Raw genomic sequence first — 15370 nt, 5'->3', positions numbered from 1 at the left:
ATTAATTAAATTTATGACATTTTTTATAATAATTTATGGTTTATGGTTTTGTTAAAATTAAAAAAAAAACAAAAAAAATTTCTAAAAAAAATCAAACCGGGCCGGCCCGGTGTCCGGCCCGCTCAGACCCGGGCCCGTGCCCGGGCCCGGCCCGGACCACCCGTGCCCGGGCCCAGTTTTCCGGGCCGGGCCGGGCCGGGCCGGCCCGGATGGACAGCCCTTCTACTAGATATAAAATAAGACCCCGTAAGATTTTTTTTTTATGTTCAACACTAACGAAATGAATATTACAGTTAGGGGTGGAAATGAACCAAATAATTAACAAATAGTTCAATAACTGTTCATGTAACTATTCGGTCATATTCGATTCGGTAGTTCATTTACCACTAAACAAATATTTTTTAGTATTCAAGTTTACTAACGAATAGAATTTAACCAGATGTATATTCGATTCGTTTGTCTATCAACTATTAATTTAACATTTGATCACTTATAATTTGTATTATTGCACATATGATGTCATATTTTTAACCCACTTGCCATTTCTAAGTTTTATGCACTAATTTTAAGACTTAAATAATGTTAAATCTATTTTCTAATAAATTTTTTTATTTAAATATATATATACATCATATATTATAAATGAATAATTTTTATTTATGAATTTAAATACTATTTAAAAATCAAATTCTTTAGCAAATACCAAGTATTCGAGTTCGAATTCAAAAAACTCCGCATATGAGTATTTGAGTCCGCATTCGAATTCAATAATTTTAAACATACAAATATGAACACCTTAGTATTCGATTTGATTCGATCGTTTACCACCCCTAGTGGGCTCCACTCTCTTTTGAGTTAATGCTCACATGAGCTGGCCTATTTGATCTAGGGCTGAGATGCCACCAAGGTGCATCCTTGGATACAATCTATGGTGGCCCTTAGAATTCTTGAACATTTTCAGAGGGTGATTGCCAAAGTAAGTTTACTAGAATAGTTAGGGTTTCTTCAGTTAAGTCTAGCAATAAATGGTTACCTTCGCTTCAATTAAGTTTACTAAAGATAAAATTTCTAAAGCAGCTGATTTCATTCAACTACAAGATCCAGTGTGATCAATCATGGAGGATAAGACTTCTATTTCATATAATACTTAAGTTTGGCTTAATATCAACAATCACATGATCACTGTATAAAAACCCAATTGAACATGCAACTCAATGTCCGAAATTTCATCATGAATTCCTCTCTTCCCAACTCCAGGCACTTGAGTAGCCTCCAACACTGACATGTTAGAGAACATCGACAGATATTCTGTAATGACAATCGGCAGCGAGTGCTACATTGATCGTATGATGATTGAGGACCATTGGTATTCAGGTTAATTTTTAGTTTCTTTGCTTTCATTCTTCCAAGTCTTTCTATTTAACCATTTTCAGGGTTGAGGGCTTCATATTGATTTTTCTTTTTTTTTGTTTCTTATCTCTAAATTGAGTGTTCATTTTGATTTTTTTTTTTTTTGTATTTTGGCTTGATGTAGGTTCTTCAAGTTGTTGTTGTTGGGCCTTTTTTTCTTCCAAATCTTTCAATTTGACTGTTTTTCAAGGGCTGATACTGATTTTTATCTGTGATCAGAATGGTCATTTTGAATTTTTTTTTTCATTTTTTTTTAATTTTTATCTTTTATTGACGTAGGTTCTTTAAGTTTTTGTTGGGTCTCGTGCTCTTATGGTCAGTGTTTTGCTTTTGACTTTGTCCAAAGTTGTCCTTTTTAAGAAAACTTCAGGGGGTGTTTCAATTTCGAGAACAATATCAATTAAGCCTTAGATACTACACGTTTGTGTTTTATCATTTCATAAGTTCCTTGATGTGCAGTCAGTAAGATATTAGATACTTTCTGTTCCCCACAATTTCAGCCTCATTTTCATTTGGCAGATTTTACTTAAGACATTTAGTCGGCTTCGTGTTTATGTTATGGTTGAAATGTAATTAGCTAATAAGTTGCAGATTTTGTCACCAGGTAGAACAATGTAGTATAAAAAGAAAAAAAAGAAGAAAAGAATAAATAGCTCTCTAATTTTGTTAGAATATCTCAAAGTAAATTAGATATGTTTACCCAATTACTTCAAGCTTAGATATGTTGATTATATCTCCTCTTTTTTCTATAAGTATATACAAATTCTTCAAATTTTGAATTGACTGCTTTTCAGGGGTTGATATTGATTTTCTTTTTCCTTTCTTTTGGTTTTTATCTGTGAATAGAATAGTCATTTTGATTTTTAATTTTAATTTTAATTTTTTATTGACATAGGTTCTTTAAGTTTTTGTTGGGCCTTGTGCTCTTATGGTCAGTGTTTTGCTTTTGACTTTGTCCAAAGTTGTCCTTTTTAAGAAACAAGTTCAGGAGGTGTATCAATTTCGAGAACAATATTCACTAAGGCTTTAGATACCACACGTTTGTGTTTTTATCATTTCATAAGTTCATTGATGTGCAGTCAGTAAGATATTTTCTGTTACCCTACGGTTTCAGCCTCATTTTCATTTGGCAGATTTTACTTAAGACCTTTAGTCGGCTTCGTGTTGATGTTATGGTTGAAATGTGATTAGCTAAATTGCAGATTTTGTCGCCAGGTAGAACAATCAAGTGTAAAAAGAAAAGAAGAAGAAAAGAATAAATAGGTCTCTAATTTTGTAAAGATAGCTCAAAATAATTTAGAAAAGTTTACACAATTACTTAAAAATTAGATATGTTGATTATATCTCCTATTTTTTCTATAAATATATACAAATTCTTCTACTAGAACAGTAGAGGGAAGATTTAAAATGTCTCCCACCACATATTGCCATGGGATGTTGGGGCTAGCCAAAATTTTGAAAAGGCAATGTTTGTAAGGAATAAAGTAAGTGGTGGGTCACACTTGAATATATTGTGGAGAATGTTAGATCTGTACAACTAGATTAATGGAAAGTGTATAATCCAACCAATATTTGTGTGTCTAAAGTCTGAAATTTCCACAAATAGGAAAAAAAATCTAAAAGACGCAACAAAAAAAAGTAATTATTTCTCATGAGTAACTACCTACTAAATATTTCCTAGTAATTTTAGTTTTATATAGATCTTAATGTTCCAACCTCCAGGCTCATCATTGTCTAAGTCAAGCAGATACACATTACATGTTGACACAAAACAGCTGACCATGTTCTACAATCAGCCGTTAACATGTTGCTAACTTGATGCCAAATTCTGTCAAGGAAATACGAGTAACTGTCTCGTCGCAAACCTTAGAAGGCCACCAGAAAGGTTGAGAAATCTAAATTATTAGGTATGCAGTTTAAGCCATATCTGGGAAACGCAGTATTATACAATATGGGATGCACTAAACTTCATGAAGCAATGCTTGATACCAGTGCATCAGCATTGCTGTGCCACTTAGCAATTGAGCACTTGTATGCTACTGAATATAAACTCTACATTCTTAAAGTTTAAAACAAATGTGTGCAAATATATCTGCATTGTCCTTGTATCAAGATTGACATATGTATCTGCCTCCTTGTATCAAAACTGACATATGTATCTGCCTCATCAAGCACCAGTGTCTCCTTTGGCAAGTGTTTTATAAGCTTTGTTTTTTAAAAAAAAATTCTCCAAGAAGGCAAGCTATAGCTTCAGAAATAGACCTTCGGGCATATTTGGCAATGCACTAAACTTCATGAAGCAATGCTCGATACCAGTGCATTAGCATTGCTGTGCCACTTAGCAATTGAGCATTTGTATGCTACTGAATATAAACTCTGCATTCTTAAAGTTTAAATCAAATGTGTGCAAATATATTTGCATTGTCCTTGTATCAAGATTGACTTGTGTATCTGCCTCATCAAGCACCAGTGTGTCTCCTATGCCAAGTGTTATATAAGCCTTGTCTTTGTAAAACAATTTTTCCAAGAACTATAGAAAGACAAGATATAGCTTCAGAAATAGACCTTCGGGCATATTTGGCAACCAGAAAGTAAATGGAAAGTGGAGAAAAATTGGAAAGTGACTCCACTTTCCATTTTTTATGTACACTTGGAAAGTGTTTGGAAAGGAAATAGAAAGCGGAGCTCGCCATGTCAACATTTTGACCCTTTTCACATTCTCAATTTCTTCGTAAGTGGATGGGAAGTGTTTTCTTTTTTTTTCTTTTTTTTTGTTGGGGCGTGGGTGTCTGGTGGGGGGGATAATTTATTATTTATCCACATCCATTTCACTCTTCAGACCAATTTTCTTTTTCTATGTTCTCATCGTGATCTTCCCGCAAGAAATATAATTCCCCCTCTCAAACCAATAGGGTCATGCTCACAAACTTTTGATGATGTCCACTTTTTGCAATGAAAATCATTCATTTAATACAATACAATTTGCGTGATTTGATCAAAATCGAAGAGGATAAGCTACGTCCACATGGTAGGATAACTCAATATTAAATTTATGATGCCAAGAACCATTTGATGGATCTTCCTACACTTAATGGACTTTGCTTCTAACATCTGTAAGAGGCATGCAACTTTACAATTAAGTGACCTTGCTTTAACACATGTATTTCTTTATAACAGTTTGAAGATAATACTGTCAAGGGAAAGTTTACTGTATACCAGTTTCACATGTATTTCTTTATAACATTTTGAAGATAATATTTTCAAGGGAAAGTTTACTGTATATCAGTTTCTCTACACACACACATATCTATGTATGTATATATGTGTGTGTGTGTGTGTGTGTGTGTAATTTTTTCTTTCTTTATTTTTATTTTTTTTTTAACGAGCATCAGGATATTTTCACTTCTATATATGCATTCGCAGAAAAAGTCCCCTTTCTGCTATCTATTCTCCTAGAAAGCAAGCAATATATAAAGAAAAAAGGTGCCACGTTAGATGTCATCTCAGCTTTACACATTTCCACTTTATGGTTGCCAAACAAGATTTGGAAATAGAAAGTGAACAGAAAGTAGTTTCTTGACAGTCATTTATCTTCACTTTCTACTTTTTATTTAATTTCCGGTTGCCAAACGCCCTTCAGGTCGTAAAGGTTACTCCTTCAGAAACAAAATCGATAAAATTTGGCAGGCTCCTACATCCTCCCATTTGCATCAAACTCAGCATGTGTTCAAAAAACAGTATCTCTTCATAACCGGGAGCCTCTACCTAACAACCCATCAAGGGTATTTGAACTTCTCAGTCAACAGACTGGTTATATATATATATAGACACACACATAGACACAGACACATGCGCGCGCGTGCACATATATATATAATATAAATGAGTATCCTTGGTTACAAGGACAAAATAGGTACTTGATAGTGAGTTGGTCACTTCTATCCAGACATTTAAAAGTGTTCACTTGAAAATAGTCTCCACTCGATTACTCATCTATTAGATGAGTGGATGACAAGTGATCACCTCTCTACCATGTACAAAATTTTGTCATCCATATCAAGGATACCCATATTTCTATATACATAGAGATAATAACATCATATGAGGGAATTCTCTCATACAAAGTGATGTGTTCGAATCTCAGTCAAGTGAATAAAGAAGCGAAAATCTCTCGTAACCACACTTGCTGAAGATTCAACCACATCATTATACATGAGAGGATCCTCTCATGTGACATAAGATACTCATTAATCTCTTATGTGTGTAACTACTAAGTCCTAAACAACAACAAGAAATCTTCTTTAACCACCATTTTTTGGTCAGTTTCCCACTAATCCTTTTTTCCCTACATTCTGCTCTATTGAAGCCACCACAAAGTTAAATTAGTAACCATAAAATTCTTTTGTACTTCTCCAACCTACTTCTGTTTGATTTTACCCATTCAAACAGCTCTCTCAATTACCATGATTTAAAAGAATTCATATGGAGATCTTTCATATTTGCTCTCCTCTGAGGAGTGAGGATATAAATGACATTTAAGTATAGAGCAGATGGAGTTATCTGTGTGTGAAGCTAGAAGCATTCAGATACCAGGAACTACATAAGTAGAAAATAGCTGAATATAAACAGATTCTGAGTATACAATGGTAATGTTATGTTTGGATGAGCAAGGTGTGTGTGGGTTTGTGCATGGACAGCCTCTAATTGATAATTTATTGACCAGATAGATAATTTGGATACTATTGACATTGACAAGAGTCAAACCTCAATCTCACTCAACCAACTGTTCTCGTAGTAAAAGATAAAAACAATAACTAATTCACTACTCGTATTGCTAAGGATACCAGTGTGACATGAAGTAAAATCAAGCACAATGAAGGCAATAAAGGTTTCTTCACACTACTGCCACTTTTCTGGAAAATGCAGTGTATAGCAAAATATAGTCAAACTTATTATTTCTTGTTCAGCTAATACGAAGTTTTACCAGTGAAACAAGTGAGAACATAATCGTTTCACTCCATGTTAAGAGGTCTATTCAATATATAATAACTTTCCAGATTTATAACACAAAGAAATCATTAATCGGATATGCTTTAGAAATTGTTTTTTCATCATAGAAACAATGAGATTTTCCAAAGACTACCTCTCACAAGTCACAATTTAGAACAACAATGAAATTTTGGTAAAAGGAGAGATGAAGATATGCATAGTCTTACCGACAGAGGTATCTAGCCAATTTCAATGCAGCCTCAAGCTCAAAGCTCACAGTTGAAACCCTGGACAACAGCAAAATTAATTATACTTGTCAAAATTATGCTATTAGAATGAAGAAATGTGGAGGGAAAAAACTTAGCAATGCACATAGAAAAAAGAACATTGAAACACAAAGTAAGAAGAAAAAACAATAGAAGGCGGTGGTCGTGGTAGAAACACAATAAAATGCTAAAATATACAGCCAAACAATTTTAACAAAGATAAGGAAGGAGATATCATATTCTTGGAATGTATTCATAACAAATTTAACCAAACACTTATTGTATTTTCTCAAAAATATTTGCTCAAATATCCCATTTAGATAATAAATCAATATAAGAAAATGTAGCATCCAACATTGCTTCAATTAATTGAGATGTACAAAAATGTACAGTATGCAGTCTGACATGAAAAGTAAGCTCAAAGAATGTACACATTTAGCATTAAGTGTGGCTGACTATCCTGCATCAGCTCGTTGCTTATGAACCATTCGCTGATGCAACTGGCTTCATTGAGGGACATAAAAAACCTTCAATAAGTTGACTACTGCTGACTACTGAGGAAGGCTTAAGGTGTAGTATTCAATCAAGTCTTAATATCAATGTAAACTTTGTTTTCAAGCATGTAAACAAAGTTATTATGCTTAAGCAGGTAACATTTAACAAACCCTTTTTTGACGTGGTGAGTCCATGCAAGCAGTCCATTTTCGTCTAGGGCACTCTCAAGAATTAAGCAGGCAACTTACACCACTTAGGCCTAGGCATGTGCCCAATCCACTTTTTAAATCTTTAAAGGATAGTACGAAAAATGGTGGTCATTGTAGTTACGTTGTAGGGCAAGGAAATCAGGTGATAAGGGTGGAAAATTATACATAACAGAAACTAGATTTACATGAACAGTACACTTACGTAACGCATAGATTAGTTTTTTTCATTTTTCTGTGTCATACTGCCCATTTATTTCATGTTCAGTGACTGAATTATGATTAAGCAATCTTAAATGACAAAGGTTATAATTAAAAATATATATAAAGGTTTCACTATCAGCCAAAACCAATATGAGGTTAAAAATAAAACTAGATAAATAAAGGGTTACAATTCAGAAGGAAAGATCTACCAAAAGATACAGACTATGTCTAATACCTTAACAAATTGAAATTAGACTCTAGAAAATTGTTAGAGTTATGTTTAATCTGTTTTTAACTTCAATAGATTGCACCAGCTTTGTGTGCGGGTGAAGGGTGTGGATGGGGGTTGGGTTATTTTCTGGACGGTCGGTGAGGAAGCATTGGGGCATGGAAGAGATCTATTCAAACAATTGTCTTGTTGTTATTCCGAAAACAGCTGGATCCTCTCTAGAGACAGAAGCCTCTTCTTTCAGTTAATCAAATGTTACATTTAAATGAAAAGATGAATCAAAATCTAGTGTGGGGAAGGAAGTGTGTAACGTACTGCTCATAGGCAAATGGCCCGTTGACCATTCACTAGGGTATTACAAGGGCATAGACTCTCAGTTGACCATGTAAGCAAGAGCTCAAAAAAAGGCGAGTAGTGTGCTAAGGTGTTAGGAATTCGTGCCAATGTACGTTATATTCTCTGTCAGTTATAAATCATTCCTCGTTTTAGAAATAAGGGCAGCTAAGTTTTAGAAATAAGGGCAGCTAGAAATTCAAATGAAAATGAGCAGAAAGGACTCTAGAAAGTGGACAAATTAAAAGCCAGGCTATCAGACATTCAACATTTATACATGTTAAACATTGTAGCGCAATAAGCAAAGCTCGTTTAAGGTCCTGCTCCATATACTAAGTTATAGTACTAAGGTATAACCGTACGAGTATCGGAATAAAATCATATTTGGATTCTGATATTAGTCTCTTCAATGTGGCGCCTACTTCATATGGGTAATGGGTTGCTTCAATTAAAAATCATATCTAAAAGTAAGAAATATTACTGTATTCCCTAACTGTTCTTAGACTTTTACCTTTGTACCCTCACCTTCAACCTCCACACTTTTCTATCTTCTTCATTTCCAAAATACAGTAGCCAAAAGAGAAAAAAGAGGATAGGAAAGAAAGGAAACAAAAAGAAAAGGAAAAGGAAAAGGTTGTCAATGCTACATCCTTCTCCATCACTCTCCATCTATCCAGCAACCCACTTTTCCAGCCTTTCTGTACCACTTTTCCATCTCTTCCTACTGAAAAAATTATGATTCTTCTTATATGGTTGATCCACCTATGTTTTTTTAATATCAAAGAAGACCATTTGAAGAAAATCTCCTTGGAGTTACTGGATGCGATCTCAGTCAAGAGGCTAAAACATATCCTTGATCTTGGTGTTAAAAGGTCCTCTAGTAATCTAAATCATGAAGATTCCATCTTTAATGGAGAAGTTTCCATAACCAATTCATGCATGAAATTGAGGCCATTTTAAAATAAGGATTCTTTAACACCACTTTTAACGTCATAGTCTCTTCCAAACACACCAGTGGAGAGAGATATTTTCTCAATCGAATTTAGCATCAAAGCCATCATCAATGTGATTGGTTTCTTCATATTTTATGTTGTCAAACATGATCAGTGAAGAGAATTGAAAGATGGAAGTTAGGTTAGAAATCTAAATTTATGATAGAGGAATCAGGCCAAGTCAAAGGATATAGTGGTCATTTAAAAAATCATAGTTATTCCTTACAATAGATGAGTTTTCGTATGGTGAATGTAATACAGTATCAATTGTCATGGGGGACTAATATGTAAGTATGAATTTGTACGGGACCAGTAGCCAATATCATTTTTGTAAATCGTCAAAACCCTTCAAGTAAATGAAAAAGCACAAGCAGAATAATAGGCCATTTCAGCCAAACATGACCAAGCGCAAGATGGAACAGCCATACTGATAGTCTGATAACGATTTCGAGTATGCAGAATAGTGGTGATAGATTCTTACATGATAGGTAACTTTGATACGCTAATTTGTATCTACAATGTAAAAACATCAAGAAATTAGTCAAATTTTTACTCACTGTGTCTAACAAAGTAGATGAATTCTTGATTGGAGTTAATTTTTTTCCCCAAATTGATTATTTGGGGGTATTTTTCCAAATACATAGATTGGGTGGCAGTTTAACAAATGTGCATGATTTAAGGGGTATATATACACAAAAAATGCTATAATTAATTTCCTATTCTGGTTATTTCTTAGCCTGGCATCAGTTTTTTACATTGACCTGGAGTCTAATCTACCAAAAGGAAAATTTCAAACCTCTCTTTTGAAATACAGATGACTAGATATAAAGAAAAATCTGTACGGTAATTGCATATGTGCTAATAACTTGCGTCCATTATTGACATATACAATGCTATCCACATGCCAAAAGGTCTCGCTACAGTAATGTTAGGAATGAATGTCATGAGCCTAAAATAGATGTAGTAGAGATGACAGTTTTGCAATAGATGCACCGAGAAAAGAAATAAACCATCTTAAACCACATATAAAGAAGAAAATGAGATGTGGAAATCGGTACAACTATAATGAACTCTTTAGCTGCAGTGAGAATCAAAGTAACGTGAGGAAATTGGTTGACCGAACAGGCAGGAATACATTGTTTAACAGAAAAAGTGCACCTCTAACTAAATGAAGTACGGATAATTTATGAAATTATATCGCTTATATAGTATTTTATATTACAAGTACAAGAATAATAGAGCTAAAATTGCTAGTGAAAACAAAAACATATGCAAAAGGCAAAAGCTGGATAAGTTCATATCATAAGAAAGGTGATCATTAACTACCGTTGTGCATTGTCTTGTAAAAATGATCTCCGATAAAGCTGAATGACATTCAAATACCGATATTTCACCTCATTCTCTAACTCATAATCTCTCTGATCCTTACGGTCCATCTGAACCAATACAAAGCATATACGTCAAGTTAGGGGGAAAATTATAAAACAAAGGGAAAAAATACTTCCAGTCCAAAGCAACAGGTAAGTCTGATTTGGTTTGAATAACATAGTGGGAACTTTTACGCTGTCAAGTTGAACGAGAGATAAATCTCTAATTAACCTTATACGCAAATATAGTCAGCATTGACGTGCAACTGAAAATCAGATCAAATTCCAACCTATTGAGCTTGAAGTAGTACGTACCAGTAAGGCGCATACACTACCCTCGAGGGCGCCCGCATGCCAGAAAACATCATTAGTTAACCTAGCAAGATCTATTGCTGTAGAATAATGGGCATTTGCATCAACAGGTGATCCAGCCAACAAACAATAGTCTCCTATGGTTTTCTGAGCTCGACCAAGCCTCCTTTTCTTAGCTTTAATCACCTGGAAATTCAAACTAAGAGATCAGCTTGCAGTTCATATATGATCCTGATGAGTATAACAAAAACTGGTCAACACTCAAGAAACACCTAAAGAATAAACCTCCTCTGAGCCAAGACTGGATTGAGAATCTAAGGGTGTCTTCAAAATAGTCCCTGTAGATTCTGCACGAAGCACCCATTTCTCAAACTCCATCAGTAACGTGGCAGCAAGATCTTGCACCATAGTGAGCATATGGAGCTCCTGTGCATTTTGGTCAGCAGGAGGAAACAGTATCATACTGCTTTCTTTTTTACGACCCTCTTCTAACTATCTCAAATAACAAAAAAAAATGGTATTAGTAAAACTTTTAAATTATACGTTGATAAAAACACTCAAATTTCACAATGAAACTGAAGATAAGAGCTGCTCCTGAAAATATTTAAGATGGTTGATCCACAGATAAGTAATTGACAACGTAACTATCGGCAGCAAGGAAAAGAAAGTGTAAAACAAACCAAGTCAATAATCAGTGTTTTAAATGTCGGCCAATATGTCAGATTTAGGGGCCAACCGATACGATATGAAGCTTTTCAATACGTATTGCGTTTTCAGAGTTCATGTCAGATATATTGAGCGACATGTCGGATATCGGGCGAATATGTCGGGTGATATTGTTGGCCTTTTTGTTTTGATGATGTTTTAACAAACAATTTATAACTAATGTTGTTTGTCTAGTGTTTGTATTTTTGTATTTATTCTAGGCAAACATGTTGGAGGTTTGATGGAATTGTGCTTCAACGATCATATCCAATGGAGGTTGGTGGAATTGTGGTATGGAGCCTTGCAATTCAAGTTAAAGATTCAAGTTCAAGCTTCATCCGCAAGTGTACCAAGTCGAGCTCATTGAAGACCTTCATCAAGCTTGGGTATATAGTTTATAGTGTTTATAGTATAGGTTTATACTTGTGTTAATACTTTAAGCTCATATTAATCACACACACGTATTTGTTGATTTTATCAAAATAGGTGTTTTTGTGAAAATGTTGGTTTTATAGACTTCAATATCACTTTATACATATAGTCTATAAAATTATTTTGTAAAGTTTCAAAACATGATTTAGCTAAAATATCAAAAACAAGTGTTGTTTATTTTCATGTTTTGGACTATTTTGAAAACTGATGAGATCATCAGTCGACTGATAAGGGTCGTCAGTCGACTGATGAGCTGGAAAATGCTTACAACGATCAACTCATCAGTCGACTAATGAAACCCGTCAGTCGACTGATGCTATAATGGCTAGTTTTTTTTTTAGTCTGTTTTAGTTTTGGGTTTTAGGTTTTTGATTTTTTTTGCTTTGTTTTTCTTATGTTTTGGGGTCTCTATAAATACCCCTCATACCTCAGACCAAAAACTATCCAAGAAAGTTTTTAAACAAGTTTAAAGGGTGTTTAAGTTTGTTTTAGTGTTTGTTTCAAGTTTAGTTTGTGAAGCAACTTTCACAAGAGCAAAAAGAAGATCATCCTTTGGTGTTTGAGCATTCCCTCTTCTCCCTCTCTCTTATTATCTATAGAGAAGTTTCCTTAAACTCAATTCTAGCTATTTATTGTTTTGATTCTAATTTCCATAAGCAGAGAAGTTTCCTTAAACTCAATTCTAGCTATTTATTGTTTTGATTCTAATTTCCATAAGCTAGATTTCATTATTGAGTTTCTAGCTATTTATTGTTTTGATTCTAATTTCCATAAGCTAGATTTCATTATTGAGTTTAATTGTTTTATTTTTACTCTTTATTTACACACACAATCATTGAGCTTATTGTATTTTCATACATAGTATAATTTGGGTTGTGGGGATAGTGTGATTTAGAGTGTGAGCTTTCATTATGTTCTCATCCATAGTAGAGAATAACCATTGTTGTATTTGTACTTAATTTGTGAGATAACTTTGTAATATACTTGTACACCGAGAGAAGTGTGTGGTGAGAGACGGGATCGTCCCAAAAGAAATGGGGTAGGTGGTAATACCTAGAGGAATGTTATAATTCCTAACACTTGAGGAAGACACGGTATAGAGATCAACACTTAGAGGGTGTAAAGTGGGATTGCAAGAGTGTGAAATTGTAAAGTTTTCGGTAAACTAGAAAATTGAGTGTGAAGTGTAAACGCTATTCGAGTGAGCGTAGAAAACCCGGTTGTGATAGTGGAGATCTCCTCGATGTGATGAGCGGAGACATAGGTCGTGTGGACCGAACTCCGTGAACATATCGTCTGTTTGTTATTGCATTGACGCACTTATTTTTATGTTCGTATCTTATATCGCCTTTGTATATTTCTTGTTGTTTATATTGTCCACTATCTAGTTTAGATTGTTTACCCTTGTGATATTTGTATATCCTTGCATATATATCTTGTTGCATATCATATTTGCTAGGATATTTGTTAGTAATATTTAATTAGCATTTAAATTGGATTAGATTAGCATAAGCCCTATTTCCCCCCCCCCCCCCTCTAGGGTGTTTTCAGATATATCAGTTATGTCTGTCGATTTTTTAGTCTGAAAAATTGGCTGATTTTATTATTTTTTATTATTATATTTATCTAATCAGATTTGGGCTTAAATTCTTGATTATCTTAATATTATTTCCAAAGACAAAAACCGATAAGTTAAGGAAAATGGAAAAAAGGACCGAAGTAATATCCATCGCTCATCTTCTCTCTCTCTCCTTCGACATCTCATTGGTTTCTTCTCCAAGCTATTCCTTCGACATCAATATCGAGCGATCTTCTTTTTCTTAACCGCTAATATCGAAATCCTCTTTTCTCACCTCTTTCCTTCAACATCAACCCTAATCATCATAAGTTATTCACTTTTTTATATGTTTAGACAATAGAATTTTTAAGTCTGTTTAGATTTTATATATGATATTTATATTATACATATGCACACCATCTGATATGGTAATCCGATATTTTTTCATGTCCCCCCAACATATCCCCGATTTCAGCTATCCGACATGAATTTTAACCATCCGACATGAACACGACATCCAACATTTAAAACATTGTCAATAATAATATACTTCCTTCAGACAGCTCCTGTACCAACTGTGAAATTATTTGCCAAATTTTGACCACAGAAAAGATTAAAAGATAGGTCATGACAGTGGACTGTGTTTGAAAATTATATCTCAACATTTTATAATTTTATTGGTATAAAATATCCTCAAACTATATGCAAATTTAAAATAATTCAGAAGTATAAGAAATGCCGAATTAGTTGGATATATTTCTGTGCTTCTGTAATATATTTAGTTCATCTCCTACACTCATGACAGGATACACGCAGATATTAACTATTTACCAGTGAACCTGTGTTTCCTGTCCATTAAATTAAACTGAAATTTGCCAAAAAATTTACACTGATCAGGAAAAATTATGAAGATGCCCAAGTTATGAAGACCCAATAATGAAGATTACACAATTTTGAGGTTTTGGTGTTCGTACCTAAAACTATTTCAGAGTGTTTAGGATTTAAGTCCAGCATCACAATTTCAGCACATAAACTTAAATCAAATCGATGATTTGAATCAGTCGCATAGCCAGGACCTGGAGCTTAGAGGGGGCACACTCTTGTTGCTTTTCTTGAGAAAATACAGAAATTACAATATCTAATTGCGTTCAGTAATTTCAAGATTCTTTTAGAGAGAGAATAGGGTCTCGTACTCAAAGACCCTAACCAAATGCTATATAAGAAATAATTGTTCAAAAAAAAAGAGTACTCACTCCTCCAAAAGTAGAGTCAGATACTACCAGCTCCCAAAAAAATAATAATATCAAACTTGAAAATGATATTTAAAAACTACAACAATGACTTGACATTTTCTAAATTGTTCCATAATCGCATCATTACTAATAATATCAAAAACATCATTTAATATATATTATCAAGCAGTCATTCATCCAAAAATCTCTCATGAGATTTTGCGGTTTAGTTTTCATGATATTTATAGCTGAAATACTCTCTAACCACTTTCAATTGCGACATGCAAACTTGGCAAGCTTGTAAATAAAGGGATAAGCAACACTTTTCTTCCTCTCCACTTCTTTTCCATGCCTATAACAAAGTATAAATGACACTAATTACGCTAACGTTATGCTTACAATTTTTCAATACTTAATTCAATACTTTATGTGCTTTAGATTCTTCTCCCTTTATCTTCTAAAATCAAGTTTAGGAAACCCTCTAGTCTCATTGAAAGAAAAGAGTGGAAGTGGTAAGTTCCATAGGCCCAGCAAAAGATGAGCACAAAATATTACATCACCTTATAAACATTGAATACTAGTGCCAAGTTCAACACAGGCAACTTTTCTTGTTTGGGGGGGTGGGGGTGGGGGGGGGGAG

At 34.0% G+C, this 15370-nt stretch overlaps 1 protein-coding gene across 1 annotated transcript in view; it reads right to left on the bottom strand.

Moving 5' to 3' along the window:
• Window positions 1-15370, bottom strand: part of LOC109835711 (trafficking protein particle complex II-specific subunit 120 homolog) — a 23762-nt gene that overhangs the window by 7154 nt on the left and 1238 nt on the right. Inside the window, exons 2-5 of the mRNA XM_020403711.1 lie at window positions 11074-11295; window positions 10807-10989; window positions 10451-10560; window positions 6627-6686 (exon numbers count right to left, since the gene is read on the bottom strand). Coding sequence (XP_020259300.1) covers window positions 6627-6686; window positions 10451-10560; window positions 10807-10989; window positions 11074-11265 — 545 coding nt within the window. The 5' untranslated portion in view covers window positions 11266-11295. The remainder of the gene's footprint in view (window positions 1-6626; window positions 6687-10450; window positions 10561-10806; window positions 10990-11073; window positions 11296-15370) is intronic.

This window comes from Asparagus officinalis, chromosome 3 (assembly GCF_001876935.1).
Source record: "Asparagus officinalis chromosome 3, Aspof.V1, whole genome shotgun sequence".
NCBI classification, from domain to species: domain Eukaryota; kingdom Viridiplantae; phylum Streptophyta; class Magnoliopsida; order Asparagales; family Asparagaceae; genus Asparagus; species Asparagus officinalis.
The sequence above is the reverse complement of the archived record's forward strand: the minus strand, read 5'-3'. Positions and strand labels throughout refer to the sequence as shown.